The sequence below is a fragment of the Oncorhynchus gorbuscha genome, linkage group LG14 (assembly GCF_021184085.1).
Source record: "Oncorhynchus gorbuscha isolate QuinsamMale2020 ecotype Even-year linkage group LG14, OgorEven_v1.0, whole genome shotgun sequence".
In the NCBI taxonomy this organism is placed as follows: Eukaryota; Metazoa; Chordata; class Actinopteri; order Salmoniformes; family Salmonidae; genus Oncorhynchus; species Oncorhynchus gorbuscha.
This window is the reverse complement of record NC_060186.1, coordinates 48,000,274-48,022,314: the sequence shown is the minus strand read 5'-3', so window position 1 is coordinate 48,022,314 and position 22,041 is coordinate 48,000,274. Positions and strand designations below refer to the sequence as shown.

General features: G+C 42.7%; 2 protein-coding genes across 3 annotated transcripts in view; one reads left to right on the top strand and one right to left on the bottom strand.

Annotated features, from left to right (window-relative positions):
* The first annotated feature begins 8,688 nt into the window (after positions 1-8,688).
* LOC123995002 (5'-nucleotidase domain-containing protein 1-like) overlaps positions 8,689-22,041 on the top strand; it is a 55,118-nt gene continuing 41,765 nt past the window's right edge. The window contains exons 1-7 of one of the 2 annotated variants that reach the window (XM_046298195.1): positions 8,689-8,904; positions 9,024-9,091; positions 9,764-9,855; positions 10,168-10,239; positions 10,432-10,541; positions 10,711-10,790; positions 10,907-10,988. In XM_046298195.1, the coding sequence (XP_046154151.1) occupies positions 8,718-8,904; positions 9,024-9,091; positions 9,764-9,855; positions 10,168-10,239; positions 10,432-10,541; positions 10,711-10,790; positions 10,907-10,988 (691 nt within the window). In that variant the 5' untranslated portion in view covers positions 8,689-8,717. Of the gene's footprint in view, positions 9,092-9,763; positions 9,856-10,167; positions 10,240-10,431; positions 10,542-10,710; positions 10,791-10,906; positions 10,989-22,041 lie in introns of both variants that reach the window. The other variant, XM_046298196.1, reaches the window with a different exon arrangement.
* LOC123995001 (collagen alpha-1(X) chain-like) lies at positions 11,157-17,402 on the bottom strand. Its single transcript, XM_046298194.1, has 3 exons — positions 17,252-17,402; positions 16,602-16,746; positions 11,157-13,632 (listed from the first exon to the last, which is right to left on the bottom strand). Exons 2-3 carry the CDS (start codon positions 16,729-16,731, stop codon positions 11,777-11,779), a joined length of 1,986 nt encoding a protein of 661 aa, XP_046154150.1. The 5' UTR covers positions 16,732-16,746; positions 17,252-17,402; the 3' UTR covers positions 11,157-11,776.

Here is a 22,041-nt window from a genome sequence, read left to right as displayed (position 1 = left end):
TGACGTCTGCCTGCACTGCTTGTTCACGTGATGCGCTTGTGCTGCCACGCGAAATGGTTTTACTCTGAGCCAGTGCTAGCTCGTGAGATCTGGCTATGTCGATAGCTTTGTCAAGCGTTAGCTCAGACCCAACACTCAAAAGTTTCTCTCACTCACAGTGAATGTATTCCAAATACAACACGGTCCCTGACCATCTCATCCTTGTTTGCATAATCACAGTCTTTAAACAAGCAGACGCAGCTCAGTCACAAACTGTTCAAAAGACTTGCTAGCTCCCTGTACTTTGTCATGGAATTTGTACCTAGCGAACGATAAACGATAAAGAATAATAGTATGTTTTCAGTACCTTTGATTCAGCCTCGGTAAGTGTCCATGTGTTGCAAATATCTCCCTTTTTCACCGATCCAGTTGAGCAGGTAGCTGCACAAGCCCACAGACCCTGTGGTCTACCCACCGAGAAAGAATCCCCTTGCTCTCCATGCCTGTCTGAAGAAAGAGTTGGAGAGCATGGAGCAATCTGACATAGTCACCAAGGTTACAGAATCCACTGACTGGGTAAACGAGTTAGTGGTGTTTTGAGAAACCACGCACAGGCAAGCTCCGAGTAGGTCCCGACCCAAGAGATTTGAACAAGGCTATCAAACGCCCCCATTTTCCTTTACCGACGCTAGATAGCATCACACACAAGCTAGCAGGAGCACACTACTTCAGTGTCATGGAAGCTAGATCAGGCTGCTGGGCTATAAAGCTCACAGAAGAGTCATCTAAGCTCACCACATTCAACACACCGTTTGGACGCTACAGGTTCCGTCGCCTGCCTTTTGGGATTATCTCAGCCCAAGAAGAGTTTCAGCGAAAGATCGACAAAGTGTACGAAGGCCTTGATGGAGCTGTGGCAATTGTGGACGACATCCTTGTCTATGGTCGAACCAAAGAGGAGCACGACCAAAAGCTCCGCACGATGCTGCAAAGGTCCCGAGAGAGAGGAGTCCAGCTCAACCCCAAGAAGAGCACAGTCGGCGCTACAGAGGTCAGCTACTTCGGACATCTTCTCACAGCAAATGGAATCAAGCCAGATCCTCAGAAGATCTCAGCCATAAAAGAAAATGAGCCACCAAAGAACTGTGCAGAGCTGGAAACAGTGCTTGGCATGGTAAACTACTTAGCCAAGTTCGCACCCAGCTTCTCCAATGCTAATGTTCCCCTGCGTCAACTGCTAAAGCAGTCCACTGAGTTTCTCTGGGACAAGCAACACGACAACATTGCTTTCTCAGAATGTGAAAGACTTGATCACGTGAGAACCAGGACCAATCCTTGCCTACTACGACCCCGACAAAGAGCTCAGACTCCAAGTGGATGCGTCAAAGTATGGACTAGGTGCAGTGCTACTGCAAGAAGGAAGGACATCGGCTACGCTTCCAAATCTCTCAGACTGTGAAATCAACTACGCTCAAATTGAAAAGGAGCTCTACGCCATTCTGTTCGGATGTAAACGTTTCCATCAGTACGTATATGGACGACAAGTCATTGTGGAATCCTACCACAAGCCCCTTGAGTAAATCATGAGGAAACCACTAGCCGCAGCCAAGCCAAGGCCACAGAGAATGAGCCTTCAACTACAAAAATACGACTTCGCAATCACTCACCGTCCAGGCAAAGACATCCCTGTCGCAGACACACTCTCCAGGAAGCTTCTTACCAAAAGGACAGCAGCCTCAGTGAAGGCATGGACATGCAAGTGCACACTGTGTACAGCAATTTACCAGTTAGTGACACAAAACTGAAGGAGATCCAAGCAGAAGCAGAAAAGGACTCACAACTATGAGGATTCTGTGTTATGCACTATAGCCCGTTACCATATATGTGATTGAATATTATTTGCTGCTTGTGTGGATGTATGTATGTGTTATGCAACATAGCTGACTTGAAACATTGTTAACAGTTTCAGGGCCATGGGCCTTTCTCATGATGGAAAAATAAAAACGGACACATACAGAACGTAGTGTAGCAAACCACAGACTGTTTTTGTTAGAACTCAAACTTAACAATAACAGAAACCAGATATGTGATAACGGTATCTAGGGACTGAGCGCATAGATACTCTACACAGCAACAGTTACATCTATCAACTGGAGCGCCCGGGGGATGGTACCAGCTCGTACGACAACAATCAACGATAGGCTGGGTGAGTCTAAACCACGTCCAGTCTCTACTCTGACAGGCCTGCTCGGAAGCAGGAACTATTTCTGTCAGAGTATATTTATAATATCTTTGTCAAGAACAAGTTAATTCTCTGTTTTGCCCTGCGAGGTGAGACAGAGAGCCCGTATATACGAAAATTGCATTTACCACTTATTGCTTAGCTAATAAAAAATACATAGTATACAATCGGTGACTCAATGTCATATTTATCCTGACACCAGATTCGAATTGACGCAACCCTAACAATTTGTGACCCCGAACGTGATCTCGTGAAGGACTTCACTGGACATTGGTGTGCCAGCCGATTGGCCAGTACTGTCGTCGGACGGTGTGTCTCACAAATCCTGACCGGTCAACTAAAAAAGGTAAGCAGACACCTGTTGTGAAAAACTAAAGTTCTGCACATTGGTGTTATCCAAATTTAGTTTTGTGAGACAACTGTTTGATGTAAGTAACCAAATTGTATTAGTTTATATTGGTAACGGATCATAAGGAATACATAGTGGTAAATGCAATTTTGAACTGATCGATCACTTTTATGGTATGACAGTGAATGTAATGTACTAGGTAGTTCGGCGAAGCTACTGGTTTATGTCAGGGTGGGTCGGTGAACCTACCAGTGGTAATGTAAGGTGAACGGAAATATAACTGCGAATGTAATGTACTAGGTAGTTTGGCGAAGCTACTGGTTTATATGAGGGTGGTTCGGCGAACCTACTTGTGTGAGTGAGGATGAACGGCAATATAACAGTGAATGTAATGTACTAGGTGGGTCGGCGTACCTACTGGTTTGTGTGTGGGTGAGTCGGCGTACTTACTGGTGTGAATGAAGATTTGATAAGGACAAATCGAGTGACTGTGGTACATTAGTTATCAGTCGGCGTACTTATGACGGGCTGAATGATCTACGGATAATAGTACAGGCAAGAGACCTGTGTTATATTGGAAATAAGATGAGTTCATCGAGTGACTGTGGTACATTAGTTATTAGTCGGCGTACAATAACAGTTGAACGACCTAAGGGTAATGAGATGGGTTTTATTGGAAATAAGATAAGTTCACTGAATGAATGTAGTACATTGGGTATTGAGTGGGAATAGCTCATACCAGGTTGAACGACCTACGGGTATTTCTTGAAGTCATACTGTTAATTGACTAAGGAGGTAGCAACGTTGACATAAAAAAAAGTGGCGAATTGGTATTGGAAATAATTCTACAAATTACATGATATGCACACCCCAAATGTACTTAACAATGACTAGTCCAGAGACTGAGAAGTTGTTGAAAACTTTGAAGTCCACTTTAGAAATAAATGGTGGTCGAAGCGGGGAGAAAAGCTATACAGGGAGTGGACAGAAGAAGGCAGCATTGCAGCGCCCAACGGGCTCCCAGTCGACGGGGAGCCTGGTTGGATATTGGAGACGCTAAAACGGAGAATAAGGAGAATCCTCCCTGGGGAAAAGCTTAGACCTTTGAATTGTAATGTTTTCTGGGAATTGTCTCGGTGCCGGAGTTTGCTAGTGCAGACAATTATATCGGTGTGGTTATTGGCGGGGAAACTCAATCATTTGAATGGCGTTGTGGGAAAAAATTTTGCCTTCGATGCGGGGGACTGGGTTTCGTGTCTCAGCCTTGACATCGATAGACTAAAATTAATTCTGATTGTTATTCAAATATTTATGGGTTTTGCTCGGATTGATACGGTTACTAGTATTTGTTCAAGATATGACTGAACATTTTGATAGTTAGTTTAGGTTGAATTGAGAGACTAATTCGTTCGAGATAATGGCGAGGCAATTTCTATGTAATACATTGTGTTTCCCAAATGATCACTGGAAGAGCCTATTGGGAATGGAGTCGTATTTATTTTAAAGGTGCTGGGTCATGGGATGAGACAGTTATCTAAATCTGATGAATTCTAAATAATAATGAAGAGACAATTACGATAGATTTGTGCCCATCAAAATGTTCTTATGAATTTAGCGAAATACATGGTACGTTTACATTTTGGGGTAGAGGAAGTTGGAAGATAAAACTGCGTCATTACGTTGAATACACAATAACGTTCCTCAAATTATGACAGAGAAAATTGGTTGTGTCATTTAGAGGGAAAATGTGTGCATTATAGCTTTGAGTCACTTTACAGAAAAAAAGTTCCAAATATATATTTTTAAAGTAGCTGTATATCAATTTACAATAATTCACGGTTATTGATTTTGGTTTGATTGTTCAGATAACACCATTTGAAGTTAAACAGGAGGTTAAGGTATACTAACATTATAATCTGTTTTCATTATGGGGAACAATGAAATATACAGCGTTCCTCACTGAGTTCCCTGAATTCCTATCGGACCTTGTAGTCATAGCAGATAATATTCAACTTTTTGGTGATTTTAATATTCACATGGAAAAGTACACAGACTCACTCCAAAAGGGTTTCGGAGCCAACATGTCCAACATGTCTCTGGACCTACTCACTGTCACAGTCATACTCTTGACCTAGTTTTGTCCCATAGAATACATGTTGTGGATCTTAATGTTTTTCCTCATAATCCTGGACTATCGGACCACCATTTTATTACGTTTGCAGTCGCAAAAAATTATCTGCTCAGACCCCAACCAAGAAGTATCAAAAGTCGTGCTATAAATTCTCAGACAACCCAAAGATTCATTGATGTCCTTCCAGACTCCCTCTGCCTACCCAAGGAGGTCAGAAGACAAAAATCAGTTGACCATGTCACGTTCTGACCTTAGTTCCTTTGTTTTGTCTTTGTTTTAGTATGGTCAGGGCGTGAGTTGGGGTGGGCAGTCTATGTTTGTTTTTCTATTTTGATTTCTGTGTTCGGCCTAGTATGGTTCTCAATCAGAGGCAGGTGCCGTTAGTTGTCTCTGATTGAGAATCATACTTAGGTAGCCTTTTTCCACCTGTGTTTCGTGGGTGTTTATTTTCTGTCTTTATGTATGTCGCCAGACAGGACTGTTTCGGTTTTTGTTCGTTCACTTAATTTTTTTTGTAGTTCAGTGTTCAGTTTGATTCATTAAATATTACATCATTGAACACTTACCACGCTGCAAATTGGTCCTCCGATCCTTCTCGCTACTCCTCCTCAGAAGAGGAGGACGAGATCCGTTACAGACCACCTAATTGAGGAACTCAATTGAACTTTGCGCAATACCCCAGATGCAGTTGCACCCCTAAAAACAAAAAACATTTGTCATAAGAAACTAGCTTCCTGGTATACAGTAAATACCTGAGCTCTGAAGCAAGCTTCCAGACAATTGGAACGGAAATGGTGCCACACCAAACTGGAAGTCTTCCGACTAGCTTGGAAAGACAGTACCGTGCAGTATCGAAGAGCCCTCACTGCTGCTTGATCATCCTATTTTTCCAACTTAATTGAGGAAATTTATTTTTGATACTGTCGCAAAGCTAACCAAAAAGCAGCATTCCCCAAGAGAGGATTGCTTTCACTTCAGCAGTAATACATTCATTAACTTCTTTGAGGAAAATATCATGTTCATTAGAAAGCAAATTACGGACGTCTCTTTAAATCTGCGTATTCCTCCAAAGCTCAGTTGTCCTGAGTCTGCACAACTCTGCCAGGACCTGGGATCAAGGGAGACACTCAAGTGTTTTAGTACTATATCTCTAGATAAAATTATGAAAATAATCATGGCCTCTAAACCTTCAAGCTGCATACTGGACCCTATTCCAACTGAATTACCGAAAGAGCTGCTTCCTGTGCTTGGCCCTATTATGTTGAACATAATAAACGGCTCTCTATCCACCGGATGTGTACCAAACTCACTAAAAATGAAAGTAATAAAGCCTCTCTTGAAAAAGACAAACCTTGACCCAGAAAATATAAAAAAATATCGGCCTATATCGAATCTTCCATTCCTCTCAAATTTTTTTGAAAAATCTGTTGCGCAGCAACTCACTGCCTTCCTGAAGACAATGTATATGAAATGCTTCAGTCTATGTTCAAAAATTATGCAGAAAAATTAATCCATGCTTTTGTTACTTCTAGGTTAGACTACTGCAATGCTCTACTTTCCGGCTACCTGGATAAAAGCAATAAATAAACGTCAGTTAGTGCTAAATACGGCTGCTAGAATCCTGACTAGAACCAAAAAATTTGATCATATTACTCCAGTGCTAGCCTCCCTACACTAGCTTCATGTTAAGGCAAGGGCTGATTTCAAGGGTTTACTGTTAACCTACAAAGCATTACATGGGCTTGCTCAAACCTATCTTTCCGATTTGGTCCTGCCGTACATACCTACACGTACGGTACGGTCACAATACGCAGGCCACCTAATTGTCCCTATAATTTCTGAGCAAACAGCTGGAGGCAGGGCTTTCTCTTATAGATCTCCATTTTCATGGCATGGTCTGCCTACCCATGTGAGAGACGCAGACTCGGTCTCAACCTTTAAGTTTTTACTGAAGACTCATCTCTTAGGTCATATGATTGAGTGTAGTCTAGCCCAGGAGTGTGAAGGTGAATGGAAAGGCTCTGGAGCAATGAACCGCCCTTGCTGTCTCTGCCTGGCCGGTCCCCCTCTCTCCACTGGGATTCTCTGCCTCTAACCCTATTACATGGGCTGAGTCACTGTCTTACTTGTGCTCTTCCATGCCGTCCCTAGGAGGGGTGCGTCACTTGAGTGGGTTGAGTCACTGGCCTGATCTTCCTGTCTGGGTTGGCGCCCCCCCCTTGGGTTGTGCTGTGGCAGAGATCTTTGTGGGCTATTCTCAGCCTGGTCTCAGGATGGTAAGTTGGTGGTTGAAGATATCCCTCTAGTGGTGTGGGGGCTGTGCTTTGGCAAAGTGGGTCGGGTTATATCGTGTCTGTTTGGTCCTGTCCGGGGGTATCATCTGATGGGGCCACAGTGACTCCTGACCCCTCCTGTCTCAGCCTCCAGTATTTATGCTGCAGTAGTTTATGTGTCGGGGGGCTAGGCTCAGTCTGTTATATCTGGAGTACTTTTCCTGTCTTATCCGGTGTCCTGTGTGAATTTAAGTATGCTCTCTCTAATTCTGTCTTTCTCTCTTTCTTTCTCTCTCGGAGGACCTGAGTCCTAGGTCCATGCCTCAGGACTACCTGGCATGATGACTCCTTGCTGTCCCCAGTCCACCTGGCCATGCTGCTGCTCCAGTTTCAACTGTTCTACCTGCGGCTATGGAACCCTGACCTGTTCACCAGACGTGCTACCTGTCCCCAGACCTGCTGTTTTCAACTCTCTAGAGACAGCAGGAGCGGTAGTGATACTCTTAATGATCAGCTATGAAAAGCCAACTGACATTTACTCCTGAGGTGCTGACTTGTTGCACCCTCAACAACTACTGTGATTATTATTATTTGACCATGCTGGTAATTTATGAACATTTGAACATCTTGGCCATGTTCTGTTATAATCTCCACCCGGCACAGCCAGAAGAGGACTGGCCACCCCTCATAGCCTGGTTCCTCTCTAGGTTTCTCCCTAGGTTTTGGCCTTTCTAGGGAGTTTTTCCTAGCCACCGTGCTTCTACACCTGCATTTCTTGCTGTTTGGGGTTTTAGGCTGGGTTTCTGTACAGCACTTTGAGATATCAGCTGATGTAAGAAGGGCTATATAAATACATTTGATTTGACTGTATCCAACACAACATCATATTTCGGAAATCCTCAGGTGTTTCCTAATCACACATTGGATTTTCATTGGGATATAATTAGGACTATAATAGTCAGGGGTGTAACTTTGGTTTTAGAATAATAATAATAATCATATTTATTATACATTTTTTATGCAATCTGATAAACACAACCAATCAGCCTACCCGACCGCTTGGAGGTGTCCGCACAGTCGTAAAGCACACTGTTGCCTCGTTTTGTAACACATTCCAATGATAAAAGTGGGGGGAACAAAAATGCAATGGTTCCGTATCGCAATTGAGAATCGATTCACGTTTAGATGGAGTAGCGTTTGACTGTTTTTGCTGCCAGAGCCAGTCCACCTCTGAAAATAACATGCAATGTCCTCATAGGTCCATATATGACTCTACTACTGTACACTCCTTAAAGCTATAATCCTCAATTAAAACAATAACAAAGCCCACCCCGCCTCTGTTTTGGTATAAATCTGATATATGCTAGAAATGTAACCACTCTCAAATTAATTGACAGCGCTTTGGATGCAAGAACTGACCATCCATCATATTAACATTATAGTTTTAACTGTGTTTTGAGTATATACAGTGTTTGTTTACATTATTTACAAACATTGTTTAAGCAACTAAGGATTTTAGCTTTAAGAGTAGATTCTTGGGCTAGGCCTATCCATATGTGTGGGCAGAATGTTAGGCTTTTAGTTTAGTTAATTAATTAGCATAAATAATTAAGGCTACAACTTTTTGAGAACTTCAAATTGTCTAAGGATATGTGTGGACCCGCTCTTCGAATACCTATGCACATTTATTTGACGTACTACGGTACACCCTGACCGGAAGCTTCGGGCACAAACCTTTTGTGCATGTTCTGCGCACCTCCACCTTATATCACTATTGCGGTTGATGCGGAATGTCAAACAATGAATGAACAATTCGTAGACCTTGATTTACTATATGTGTACGACAGTGCCTGGTTATTGGAGACATTTTGTAAAGCATCCCCTTGTAACAGCAACCCACGTGTTGCCGTAGGAACAAATATATTGGAGGGTACAGATTCGACATTAACAGATACAGTGTGCAGGCGTGTGTAGCCAACAGTACAATATCCTTGGTTTCGATTGTTTCTAGCGCCCTCGTTAAAATGAGCGAATATTTTTCCCTTTCAGATTGTGATGTAATTGGTTTTGATTTGGACCACACTCTCTGTCGGTACCATTTGAAGGAGACCTCTAGGGTGAGTTTATTTATAGCTCACGGGCTGTCCTTGTGATTTCTGACAATATGATACTGTAACAATAGCTAACCGGCTGGCTAGCTACTAAGTATACTAACGCTGGCATTCAACATAAACCATCCTTTCCAGCTGGTAGTGTTAAGTTAGTCGTTCATGGCTCGCTGCATTTGATCAATAGCTAATACTCACAATGTATGATGGAACGAATGGAATAGAAAACATACATCCTAGCTACATGGTGTTAAATATGGTAAACATTGCAGTTGCGATGCATGCGCCCCCAAAAACGACATTGTTACAATGCAACGTCTAACTACCTACCTAACAACACTGTATAGTATGTGTTTATAGCATGCGCACATTTGATTTATAAGCAATATGCAACAACAAATTAGCCAGCAGTCCAGCCAGAGTCACAGCTGAGTCTGTGTGACATCTGACTGCCAGCTGCAGAAACCCAACGGCATCCTCTCTGTCATACATACATGACATTGAAGCCGTGACTTTATAAATAGGTTTACAGTGTATGCCAGCTCCATCACGGTAGTTGTCAATACAGCACAGTGTTTATGTATCGTACAAACATAAAGGTTCAGTGTCACTGAATGTTCGCCCCACCTGTGGATAGAATAGAATGCAAGTGAGACCCTATATATTTGTGCTTCTTTGCAGCTGATCTATGAGAGCTTTACCAGGTATCTGGTAGAGCATAGAGACTATGACAAGGACCTTCTTATATTGACCCCTGCTTCCTGGGATTTCTGGTGAGTCACAAGCAGCAGCAGCAGAACGACTGCAGAAAACACATTGTTCAATAGGCAGTAATCATTCATGACTGTGGTGTGCCATTGTAAATTCAGACTACCTGCATGCATCATTCCACTGCTGTGAATGACTACCTCATTTTCAGGTTAGATAAAGGGCACTTTCAAAAAATGAAAGGCATTGGATGAATGCACGGTGCTCTGGGGAATATCGCTTACAGATTCTTATTGTTATTGCTTAGCATAGGAGATTGATCAACACGCTTGTTCTTTGCCAGTGACCACTATGAAATGTGTGTTCTGTATGTCCAGTTTCAAAGGCTTAGTGGTAGACCTTGAGGATGGAAACTTGGTTAAGTTGGCTGAAGATGGAACCGTTTTACGGTAGGGTAACAGTAAATGATACAGTCAACTACACGCTCTGATATTGGGTTCCTTTTTATATTGATATGGGGAAGAAAATGCCTGTTTTTAAGTGTTTGTATCAATGTACAATATTTGGACATGCCTTTTTGTTACTCCTTTTCCCACCGCAAATGAATTAAAACTCCTGATTTTTAAACCTGTTTTCATCAGAGCAACCCATGGGACCAATAACCTCAGCACAGAAGAGATCATTAAACATTATGGTTCAAAAAGGGAATGGAAGAACTTTAATACCCTTAATACCTCATTTACCAAATCTAGTAAGTCTGTAATCTTGAATCTCTGTGTCCCATCCAAATTGTGAAAGCAGTTTTTTCTTTATTTTTGCAATGCAGTTTCAATGTATTTTTTTTATATGTGAAAGACTAAAGAGTGATTATTGATTGGATTGTTTCTTACAATAAATATGTTCTGTTTTATTCTCTGCAGCAAAGTACTATTTTTATGACAACTATTTTGATCTACCCGGGGCTCTTCTCTGTGGAAGGGTTGTGGATATGTTGCGTAAGGTAAAAATATACATGTTTTTAAGTGAGTTATGAATAGATAATGAATATGTTTACACTTTTTTCTCTTCTCCAAATTGTATCTCCTTTCAAGAACATGATTTTGTTTTTGTCAACAGCGTGGGAACGAGGTGAATTCAGACTTCTGGAAAGACATGGTTGCTGCCATCGACCACAATTACAACACATCTGCATTCAAAGGTATGCTTATTACTTATGCAATAATCAAATCACTTTCGGTTGTTGAAACAGAGGACCATATCAGAAATCACTATTTCACCATATCAGTGGGCTGAAATAGTCCAGCTCAAAACAAGGTTTTCAGTTTCGTACTGTAGACTGACACAGAAAAGAAAAAAGACAACGCCGTCAGTTTCAGAAATAAGACTTTATTCTTTTACTTTGATCAATAAGTTGAACATAGCATAATGGATCCTCAGGCATAGAGTTGTTTTTGACATAATACTTTTTTTGTGACCGTTTTTCATCTTGTGTGTTGCAATATCACACTGCTGGTTTGTTAAAGGTGTTGCGATCTGACTTACAACATTGCCTTAAAAAACAAGCATGATTTCCTTTGCATGTATATTACAAGATATTTATTCAAGACTTTGAAAACAACAACAAAAGTCTGCTGTAAATGTTACAGGCAGTCAAAGAGCACCATTTTGTGAATTATTCATACTGATCATTGTTTGCTGAATACTTGTGCATATACTGGGAAAGGGAAGAGTGATGACAAACTATTGAATTCCTAAATTATATTCTTCTTCTCATTTAATTTAAATGCCTCCATGAACCGAAAGCCCTTCTTAATAGAATACTTGAGAGAATTGCTGTTCTTGCCTTTTCAGCCTTTTCAATGACAAATTCACTTGTAGAATATTACGTCAATCTTTTATTCTACAATGACAACCCAATCTCGATGGAAGTTACAAACTGAACTATTTCTTTAGGTAGTTTCTTTTAAGCTGTTATTAGTGATTGTATCACGTTGAGGCAATCAGGAACCCAGAGAAAGAGCAGTGAACATTATCGGCAGCGAAGACACCATTGGTCTCCTCATCAGGGACCTGAATGTAGACTTGGTCATGGGCATTCAGCATAAGTACAGTGCTGCCAGACAACTGATCCAAGAAGCCCTTGTTGTACTCATCGTATGAGAACATGATTGGCTCACCATTTTTGTACAGTGCCACCAATGCATTAGCACCGTTAACATGCATATGGTAGGAGAAGTAGTAGAGACCTGGTACTTGGCAGGAGAAGATGCCAGTCTGGGGGTCATAGTGCTGCTCCCCATTGTAAATAATCTGGTTGAATGGAACGGGTGAACCCGCTGATGGGTAAGCCACCGTCAGAACCGCGCTGAAGGCGGACATAGGGGCCTTCATCATCTCATGAGGCATCATAATCTCATGGGACTTGATGGGCATGCTCTTCTCGTGATGGTAGACCATCTCACCAGGGGGACCAGGTGGGCCAGGAGGTCCCATAGAACCTGGGTTACCATCGTTACCTCTGGAACCAGGAGCTCCAGGTGGACCCATAGGACCAGACATTCCCTTGGCCATCTGGCCAGCTGGGCCGGGTGCGCCGGGAAGACCTGCGTGACCCCTAACACCTGCTTGACCTGCTGGACCTGAAGGCCCCACTGGTCCTCTTGTCCCTGGCATGCCGCTCTCGCCTGGTTTCCCTGGGCCTCCAGGTGTGCCTGGGTGTCCCTTTGCTCCTGCAAGCCCATTTGAACCTGGCTGACCAGGAGAGCCAGTATGGCCCTGAGCTCCCTTGTTACCCTGATGTCCTGTAGCGCCGGTTGCACCAGGAGGGCCTGCTGCCCCGGGGATACCTGCCTTCCCTGCGTAACCCTGATGTCCCTGATCCCCCTTGGTTCCCTTTGCCCCTGGAGCTCCCAGCATGCCGACATCTCCTTTAGATCCCTGCACACCTGGTTCTCCCTGGAATCCTCTAGCACCCTGTGGCCCAGCTGGACCCATAAGGCCAGTACCACCTGTTGCCCCAGTGTAACCTGTTGGCCCTGGCTCTCCTTTCTGACCGGTGGTTCCTGATGTACCGGGGGATCCCCTGTCACCTGTCATGCCATTAGCTCCTGGTTTACCAACTCCTGGTATGCCAGGTGCACCTGGTTGTCCGGCATGCCCCTGGGGACCTTTAGGTCCCATATTTCCAGGCATACCTGGACTGCCATTCTCACCTGATTTTCCTGGCGCTCCTACCCCAGGGTTTCCATTGTGGCCCTTTGGCCCTGGCTGACCCATAGCTCCTGGAGCTCCATCCCTACCTGGAGTACCTGACTTCCCAGGCTCCCCAGGGTATCCAGTGGCACCAGACTTACCAACTCCGGGTTGCCCTGGCATACCAGAGGGTCCCATTGGGCCCACTTGGCCGTTTGCACCTGGTGCCCCAGGAATACCAACTCCCCTCTCTCCCTTTTGTCCTTGCAGACCAGGGATACCTGGATGCCCTTTAAGTCCACTCTCACCCCTTGGCCCCATGGCTCCGGGCAGACCGTGTGGGCCAGGTTTGCCAGCAGAAGAGTATCCAGCAGGTCCTGGGCTTCCAGCGGAACCGGGTGATCCTCTTGGACCCATGGCTCCAGGTGCGCCAGTATGGCCCTTCTCACCGGGCATTCCGTTACTACCTGGTTTCCCAGGACCACCTGGATTGCCAGGCTTGCCAGCTGCGGAGTAGCCAGCGGGTCCGGGGGCCCCGGGTGGGCCCTGTTGTCCAGGATGTCCCACGCCGTCATTGCCGGGAGGCCCAGGGGGGCCCATAGGTCCTGGCTCACCAGGGGATCCGGGAATACCTGGCTCACCTGAAACAGCTGTGGAAATGGATAAGCGTAATTACCTAAGATGCAGGTAACAACTGCAGTTAACTGTAATTGGTTTAGATTTTAGGATATTTTTTTCATTTCATTAAGTTTGTCAGTTTTTCCAGAGTAGATCATTAGGTTTCAGTCAAGATGAATTCATCCAAGTCCGTTATCTGTTAACAGAATATTCATGTAGTACCGTTTTCATTCGGGGTGCATCTGAAACATTTGTCTGTTTCATTTGAATTTGAATGGAAAGATATATTGACGTTTTCTCGGTGATGCCCCAAATGGATCTTAAGATGTTTTGAAAAGCTGATGACTCAAATATCTGCACCCTATTTGTATGGGTGTGGATGAACAACTCTGCTATGCACCAGTTGTTACACCTATTGATCCAGTCATGGTTGTTGTGTCCTATTGAGTCCTGTTGCAAACATATAGCATCGGGGGAGGGGGGGGGGGGGACAACTCGGCTTGTCAATTGGTTCCTTGAGTTACCTCTGCTTTGGTATTCCACTCTAAAACACCACAATGGGATTTAAACAACCGAGGGGATGTAGGCTCTGTGATTATGGAGGGAGTTTGCGGGCACTGACTGCTTTTCCCAGGGTCATTTTGACAGCACCAGTGGTCTGAGAATATGTTCATATAAACACTGGGGTCCTTGAACAGTGCTCAGCATATTGAGACCACATTAGACGACTGTAGCCAGTTATTTTAGTTTCATTTGCCCACGCTATGTTGAACCCTTTAATTTCACAAGTTGTCTGTAGTGCGTGATTTTGGTTAGTGGTCCTCCAGTTGACGTATGTGCATCGCCTTGAACTCTGGCCTAGGTCGTGAAATTCTGAAGGGATACTTTTATCCCTGTGTCTTTGAGCGGTTAACCCACAGTACCTCCACGCCTTTGCCTATATCAATATCTTTCCCGAAGCCGTGTTGTTTGTTGCATATTATGCCTAACATTTTGTATAACCATTAATGTGTTCGCTTGAGCTATTCGTGTTAAGTCTGTGGCATTTTACCACTGTCAGATATCAGAATTCAGTCCATAGTGGTAAGTATTTGCCTTATGCTGTAGCGTGGCTGCATCACCGAGTTGATGACCCTGCCCCCTTTTTGACTGACGTTGGTAAAGGGACAGTGACCTTTGAAACGGAGTTTCCTTTTAGATATAAAACTTCAAGGCACTAGCAGTTAGTAACAGTTTTTATCAATTCATGTATTCATTGTATTATTAAAAGTGATTTTATAATTTACTGGCAAGGCTGTTGCTGCTCAAGTAATGTGTGGTATAGTAGTGCCATGGTGTAAGGTACTACTACAGAAGTCAGTAGGAAACATTTAGCTAAAGTGACTGACGTTTAATTGACTGATGATTTGTAGAAAAGCACATAAAGTGTTTGCCTTTTCCTGTTTTGGAATAGCACTTTGAGAACAAAATGGCCAGACAGGGCTGTAATTTGAAAGCCACTGAAGAGTAGGTTTGAAACCTGAGGAAAAACAGAAAGTGCCAAAACTGGACAGTTTGGCAGCCAAGTCAAACCTCAGAAACTGGAAGGTGACAACACTGTGGCATAGCCAGCTGTTCAACCTTGACTTGTCTAGTTAGGCCTAGATCCTATGTCTATTGCCAGCCTCAAACCATACCGTTCTATATATAGGCCATGCCATGGCTCTCACACTATACATCCTGAGGATGGCACTTTTTAAAGTCTTACAGCATGTTTAAGATGATTTGCATTTGTGTCTACTCTACTGTAGGGCATTTGTTTTGAGACGTGTCTGGGACAATTTAAGCACTTACAAAGCGGTTTGTTTGGGTGTGCCCAGTGCAACGTGGTAACATCTGTTTGCATTGTTGACGTGTGGGAAAGTTTTGTATTTCTGTCAGAAGACACCGGCCATAATAATAAATTTTAAAAAATGCATCGAAACATCTTAAGCAAAGCTCGTCTCTGGACCGTATTCTTGACCGAATGGTCCCATCTCTGCCGTTTATTCAAGCCCCACTCTCTTACTCTCTATACTTTTCCCCCGCTGTCTTCTGAGCTTTCTCCTGAAGAGAGGATAGTAGGATATCTTGTTAGGATATTTCAATATTTGTCAAGAGTGACATGGAATCTGGAAAGCAGTATTCTGTGGAAGCTAGCGACATTTAACTGGTGCGTTGGGTGCTCTTTTTATGAGGCGTACAGAAGCGATAATTGCCCTTGGCTCTCACTGCTACAGAACCTCTGTGATCTGACTGTCAGCGTTGTTGCAGGAGAATGGTTATTATCTTAACTACTGTAATCATATTTTTATTATCCACTTTCTGTTGATGAATGACTGTGTCCTCTCTTGGGAGCTGTGGATGGATGCATCGGTCCACGGTTTCCAATTTGTCACGACATCTATGGGCAGGTGAAAACCCTCAACAATTTGGACTGAGACATTGCCTCAGAATGCATCAATAAGTCTGTTTAATTGACTTGTTCCCCTGTAAAGGATAATGTACTATCAATCTTGTTTCATAAGGTAAGTATGTCGAGATGTAATACTCTACATCTGTGAGTGTTTTGGTAGCAATTAACTTCCACAGTAATGAACATTTTTTTTAATGAAAAATTATGCTGCATATTTTGCTGTTTTACATTGATTTAACTTTTTTATTTTGATATGTTTATTTGTCCATATATATATATATATATATTTTTTTTTTTACCATGCTGGGCTTAATTACATTTGTTATAGCTATATGGAATTCAAAACAGCCAAGTATCTTCCAGTTTGCACCCAGTATTTCCCCTTTTGGCACTGACGGCTATTAGGTGGCCAAGAAAACCTCCTGGCCCTAATGACAAACCTCCAGTACAGTCTAGAATTGTAATGAATTAAACCTTTCACCAAGAGAATGTACCCTAAAGCTGATACAGAATTATCTTCGGGAAACATTATAGCGTGCAAATAGACATGAATACGTTGAGACTTACTTTGGACATGGCTCTTGGTAGGATAATGCTGCTGCTGCTTGGCTACTTTCTGTACATGGTAGTATCTCTCTGGTGTTGCCACGGCCAAGGCCACCAGGAGGAGGAGAACGCTCGTCACTCTGAGGTCCATCCTGTGAAGCTAAACCTGCAAGAAAGAAATGTAGAACAGATTGTTGAAATGTGAACGGTCTTCAACATACAGAGACACTACACTGGCGTCTCCTGTATTTCTCATACAGTAGCTTTGCAGTTCTATTGTCACTACAGCAGGGCCTGCAACAACAAACTAACATTTCTCTGTCAGAATGACAAGAAACGAGCACAGGAGGGAACGTTGCAGGCCCCAAATCTTTAGTCAGACTTCCAGAGCTAAGTCAGATTCAGACTCCCATGTATGCGTCATCCCTTCCCTCGCCAAGTGAATCATCTCATCACAATGATAGATAGATAAGACACTTGCTATGAGGACGACTTGAGGCCAGATGCCACCAGTACCTACTGCCCCAACCTATTCCTCAACCATGCCCCCAAGACCCCAACTGCCTCCCCAATGGCCCAATGCACTCTACACCTCACAGCACCAGGCACAGAGGGCCACACTCACATACACCCAGAGAGCAGACTAGAGAGAGCGGGCAGGATACACTTACCAGCAGGCAGGCTCCAAAAGATCAGTGAGGGTCGGGAGGCTATTGTCCTGGCACGGTACTGTATAGTCCTTAGTCTGGCTGCTGCTACCCAGGCCACTGGGTATGGGGTATTTATACCAAATCTGTCTCCAGCATCACCCAGAATCTACCTAGTATAAAAGCCCCACCCCGTTGTGATGTCAGCTTTAATGAGGGGTGCCATATCCTCAGAGAGAGAAGGCATGTCACTTCAGGATGATAGTCCTCTCATAGCATTTCAAAACCCCACAGCTCCTCCCTCATCCATCCATCCATCCTCAATGGAGCAGGACTGAACTAGATTTAATTCAGTTAAAGATACGTTTTTATCTTTTTGTTTCTGAACTCTTTGGCATTTGTGGGTATATGTGGTCGTATGTTCAAGTCGTAATAATGCACAAAGCTATATGGGTATTCACTTTGATTCTTTGATGTCTTTGACATCTTAATTGCTGTTTTTTATATAGATGAATTAGAAAAACAACATAAGTGTTCCCCTCTTCTACCCAGTTCTGCATATTTTCGTCTGCTCAAATACAGGTGCTGGGGAATGGCTTTAGTACATTCATTGTCTCCAAAATAATTTTATTGACAGAGTGAGCATTTTTGCCCTGGAAAATGAAAGACGGTCTGTACTTGAGCTTTTTCCTCCTTTCATCCCATGGAGTCCCTGTCTGTAACAGTAAATAACACTGTGGATGGCCCAGACCATTGAGTCCGTATGGAGGGAACTTCCAGGCAACAGTGAAGTTTCAGACTTGTACATGCAAACAAATGTGTTGCTTTCTTAACAGGATTTTAATGTTAGATTGTGGTAGCAAAATCAATACACTATGTCAGCTTAATGAACTCTGGTAAACATTACTTACATTTATAGACATTTATTTACTGGAGAGTTAAATTGTTTCAACTGTGTGTGGTGTAGAGTGCATATAGCAGTACTGTGCCTCCACTGAGCCACAGTGCAAGATGGGTACACCAGAGGGCAGAGTTTAGTTTCTGTCCTCAGACCTCTGGCGGTCTGGTTCTCAAATGTCCATTGTCACCTCCAAATTATTTTGTGAAAGTCTACCCTGCACATTTGTCACATTTTTCTGCCTTTAAAATTAAATCTTAATAGGAATAAAAAATGTATCTACACAACCTGCTCCACATTTTCAAAATGAAAGAAAAAGTATGGAACATTTTCACAATAACATAAAAAATTAAATAAAAAATGCAGATGTCTATTTTCAAGTATTATGGCATGCATGTCACAGGCAGGGACTGGAGAGTTTGTCAGAATCCAAATAAATAAATGATCAACACCCAGGTAAAAAGTTAGAGACCCTGTCTCAGTCTTCTGGATACCTAACCCTGGGATAGAATTGTATTTTTCAGTGGGACAATTACACAAATGTTAATGCCAAATACACACCAGAATGGCTTTCCAAGAGATGTTGGTTGATTGTTTCTAAGGGGTCTAGTCCCAGTCCTGACTTAAATCTGTTTGAAATTCAGAGACAAGTTTTTGATGATCAATCATTTCCTAACCAAATTTACCGAGCTTGAGCAATTCTGACAAAAACAATGGATATGTTGTCATACGCAATCATTACGTTTTTTAAATTAATTTTTTAAATTAATTTAGAAAATGTTTTATACTTTTTCTTTTACTTTGAAAATGTGTAGCAGGTTGTGCAGATTTGTAGGGAAAAAATCTATATGTACTCCCTTTTTTAGATGACATTTTAAGGCGACAAAATGTGAGAATTGCGCAAGGGGTGTGTTGACTTTCACTAGGCACTGTATCTACTCTTACGGACAGTACCTGCCTTTTGGAGTCTAGCAACTGTTTTTTGTGATGTCACCATGTGCTAGCAGGAAATGCCTACTCCCCAAATAATGACGTTGTTATTACACACAATGTCAAGATAGCCTTCGATTTTGTATACAGAAGCTGTGCCTCAAATTGCTCCTTTTGTATATGTTGTGTGTCTTATCTCCTAATCTGCAGTATTTATCTTTGTCTTTGAGCTGTTTTGCACCTGTTAATCCTTGCCAGGTCAAGTTTTACTTTAGTAGACTGAAATGTCTCGAGGATGTTTTAGGTTTAGAAAAACCCAAAATAGTGTGTGCGTTTTTTTTTCTCCGACATATTTCCAACTCTTAGTTTTACAGCCTGCAGAAGAAAGTCAATCAAGCCACTGGGCATCCTTGGTAAACCCCTTTAGTTTAAATGACAGAGTTGCAGGAGGTGGAGTCGACACTTAAAAACTTTGCAGGCTCCAGTCCCTCCATCACACTTTCACCATGAAAGCCGTGTAGACCACACAGTGGCAACGTGTTCATTTTTTATTTGGGGCCATGATTTTTTTTGTTGGTGTGTCAGGATTCATTCCTCCCTATCTAAAAGCATACTGTGTCATTTTAACATAAGTTAATGCCTAGACTAGAGGCACATGAATAGACGTGTACTGGAAATACCTTGTGGAGTTTGAAAGGAGGAGTACCAGGTCTTACAGATCGTTTTTCTGCACGGGGATAGAAGTGAAACACCTTCAATATCCCTCTATTGTACTTGTCATCAGTTTTTCAGTGTGACCATGTGGCCTGTAACAAAATGTATAAACATTGGCCTTTTTACAATAAGCATCGATCACATCATATACATTGCCTCGTAGGACACTGTTACTGATTTACTGCCGAGGTGTGGTGGTCTCTCAGGCGCTTTTAGCTGCCGAAGCATCACCCAGGTGCGTGCTACACTTTCGGTTGGTGGATGCTCCGTGCGGCCTACCTACAGAGGAGGAGTAGCCGTGAACTTCGGAGAAAGCGGTGCCTGGTGAAAAGTTCTATGCCTGTCTGACTGATGTTCTCCCTCCCTGGCTTTACCATCAACCCAACCTCCACTCAAGCCAGTTACTCCTTTCCTGAACTGCATCGTCATCTAGCTGTGGAAGACCATCTCCCATGAACTGCCAGCTCCCTGAATTTGTTTTTGTTCATTTTTTTTCTCTCAATTGACTGAGATTCTGTATGAAAGCACTATATCAAATACATGTATTATTATTACTATTATTACAGCACACCTGAACCACTTTATGATGTGGTGACATTCTGAGTCAATGAAAGGCTCTGGAGAGAGCGCTGCGGTTGACACTGTAGAAGAATATGCAGCTTCTCTCTCCAGACGTGACTAATTCACTTTCATTCCTTTTAATTGCTATGATAATGACTGGGATTCTCACACAACACAGACAATGGTGCCAACCGTTTACCCCGCTATCTCAGTATGGGATACAGGCATGCTGTAGATCAAATCTGCACTCTGCTATAATTTGTTTCTGATTAATAAGCACAAGGCCAATGTCTTAAATCTAGGCTAATTGATAGCTGAATCTTTTTCCATCTGTTTGAAATGGTCTTTTGCATTTATCAATTTTTTTTTTTAAATGTCTGGTGTGCAAAATACCTACTGCTTTTCGTAGTCTATTTATTCTCATGGGTAAAGTTGGTAGACTGGTGGCTAGGACTACAAATACAATTAAGGCATTTTAAATCTTATAATGGGCAGTTCAGAAAAACCCCCAATGATTTATAGCATTTTGTGTTTAGATTTATGAAATGTCTGATTTTGCCATCATAATTTCCCTCACAAATTGTCTCAAAAATCATCATACATTTTCCCTGTGCTTGTCTTTGCTGCCCAAGTTCAGTTTTAGAGTGCTGGGGAAGACGCAGTCTGGGTGAGACAGATACGTTTTAGTCTCTTATGAATCTCTCTCCTCTGTTTGTTCCCGGTGATTTGAGAATGCCACGCTGCCTGAGAGAACGGAGGAAATAATTGCAGGTTGATGATATGACTAAGCTAGTCAGAAGAATGGAAAGTGGGAATCTAAAGATGGCATGTTTTAGCTGGGAAGTGGCTGGGATACAGATTTAACATTTTAATAAACCCAATATGCCACTAAGAGGCAGTTGCAGCTTTATGAATGGAAGGGTTGATGTTGGCCCTCCAGGCTTAGTGTGGGTGCAATTACAGAGACCCGAAAGACAAACCTCTCGAAATCACGGTCGGAAGCAGAACCGAACAACCTGAGGAGTCTGAGGTTGTTTCAGAATAGGAACCTAAAATGCATACCTCACAACTTTTTTTTTTTTGTCATTTCAAGATGAAAGTATTTAATTAGAGAAATTACTGAAAAGCTGGTAATCAGAGAAAGAGGGGAATTTAGGCCAATGTTTTATTTTTTTTCACGCTGAAGCCTGAGAATGTTTCAAATCAGATTTGTTTCCAATTTTAGGCTCTCCTTGAGGACCAGGTAATGGGAGGGGATTGTTAGAAGTCAATTATGTTCATAGAGGCAGGACGCAACAAAGACGCAGGGCCTTAATGACTAGTGCCTTTAAGTCTAACTATGCCTCCCACACCCTCCAGAGCCCTTTAAGTGGAACAAACGGCTCACGTGGATGCTTGAGCCAATCCCATGGCTTTTGTCTGGTGTTGAGACACCGCCACTGTCGCTCAATCTTCTTCTAAATGTGTTTTAACTCCAACAAAGTAAGATTGAACATGTTGTCCAAAGGGCAACAGTCTTGAGTCTGACAGATTTTTTTGTAATTTGCAGAATATTTTCTACTGTGGATCTGAAAGTCTGCCTCCTGGATTGAAATCTGCCGACTATATATCTTTGTTTGACTCTGAACTAAGCCAAAGGTTGTATTGTGTAAGGTGCATGTAGCTTAGGTTGATGTATATTGCCAGCTTATCAGAGTTAGCTGTTTTTGTA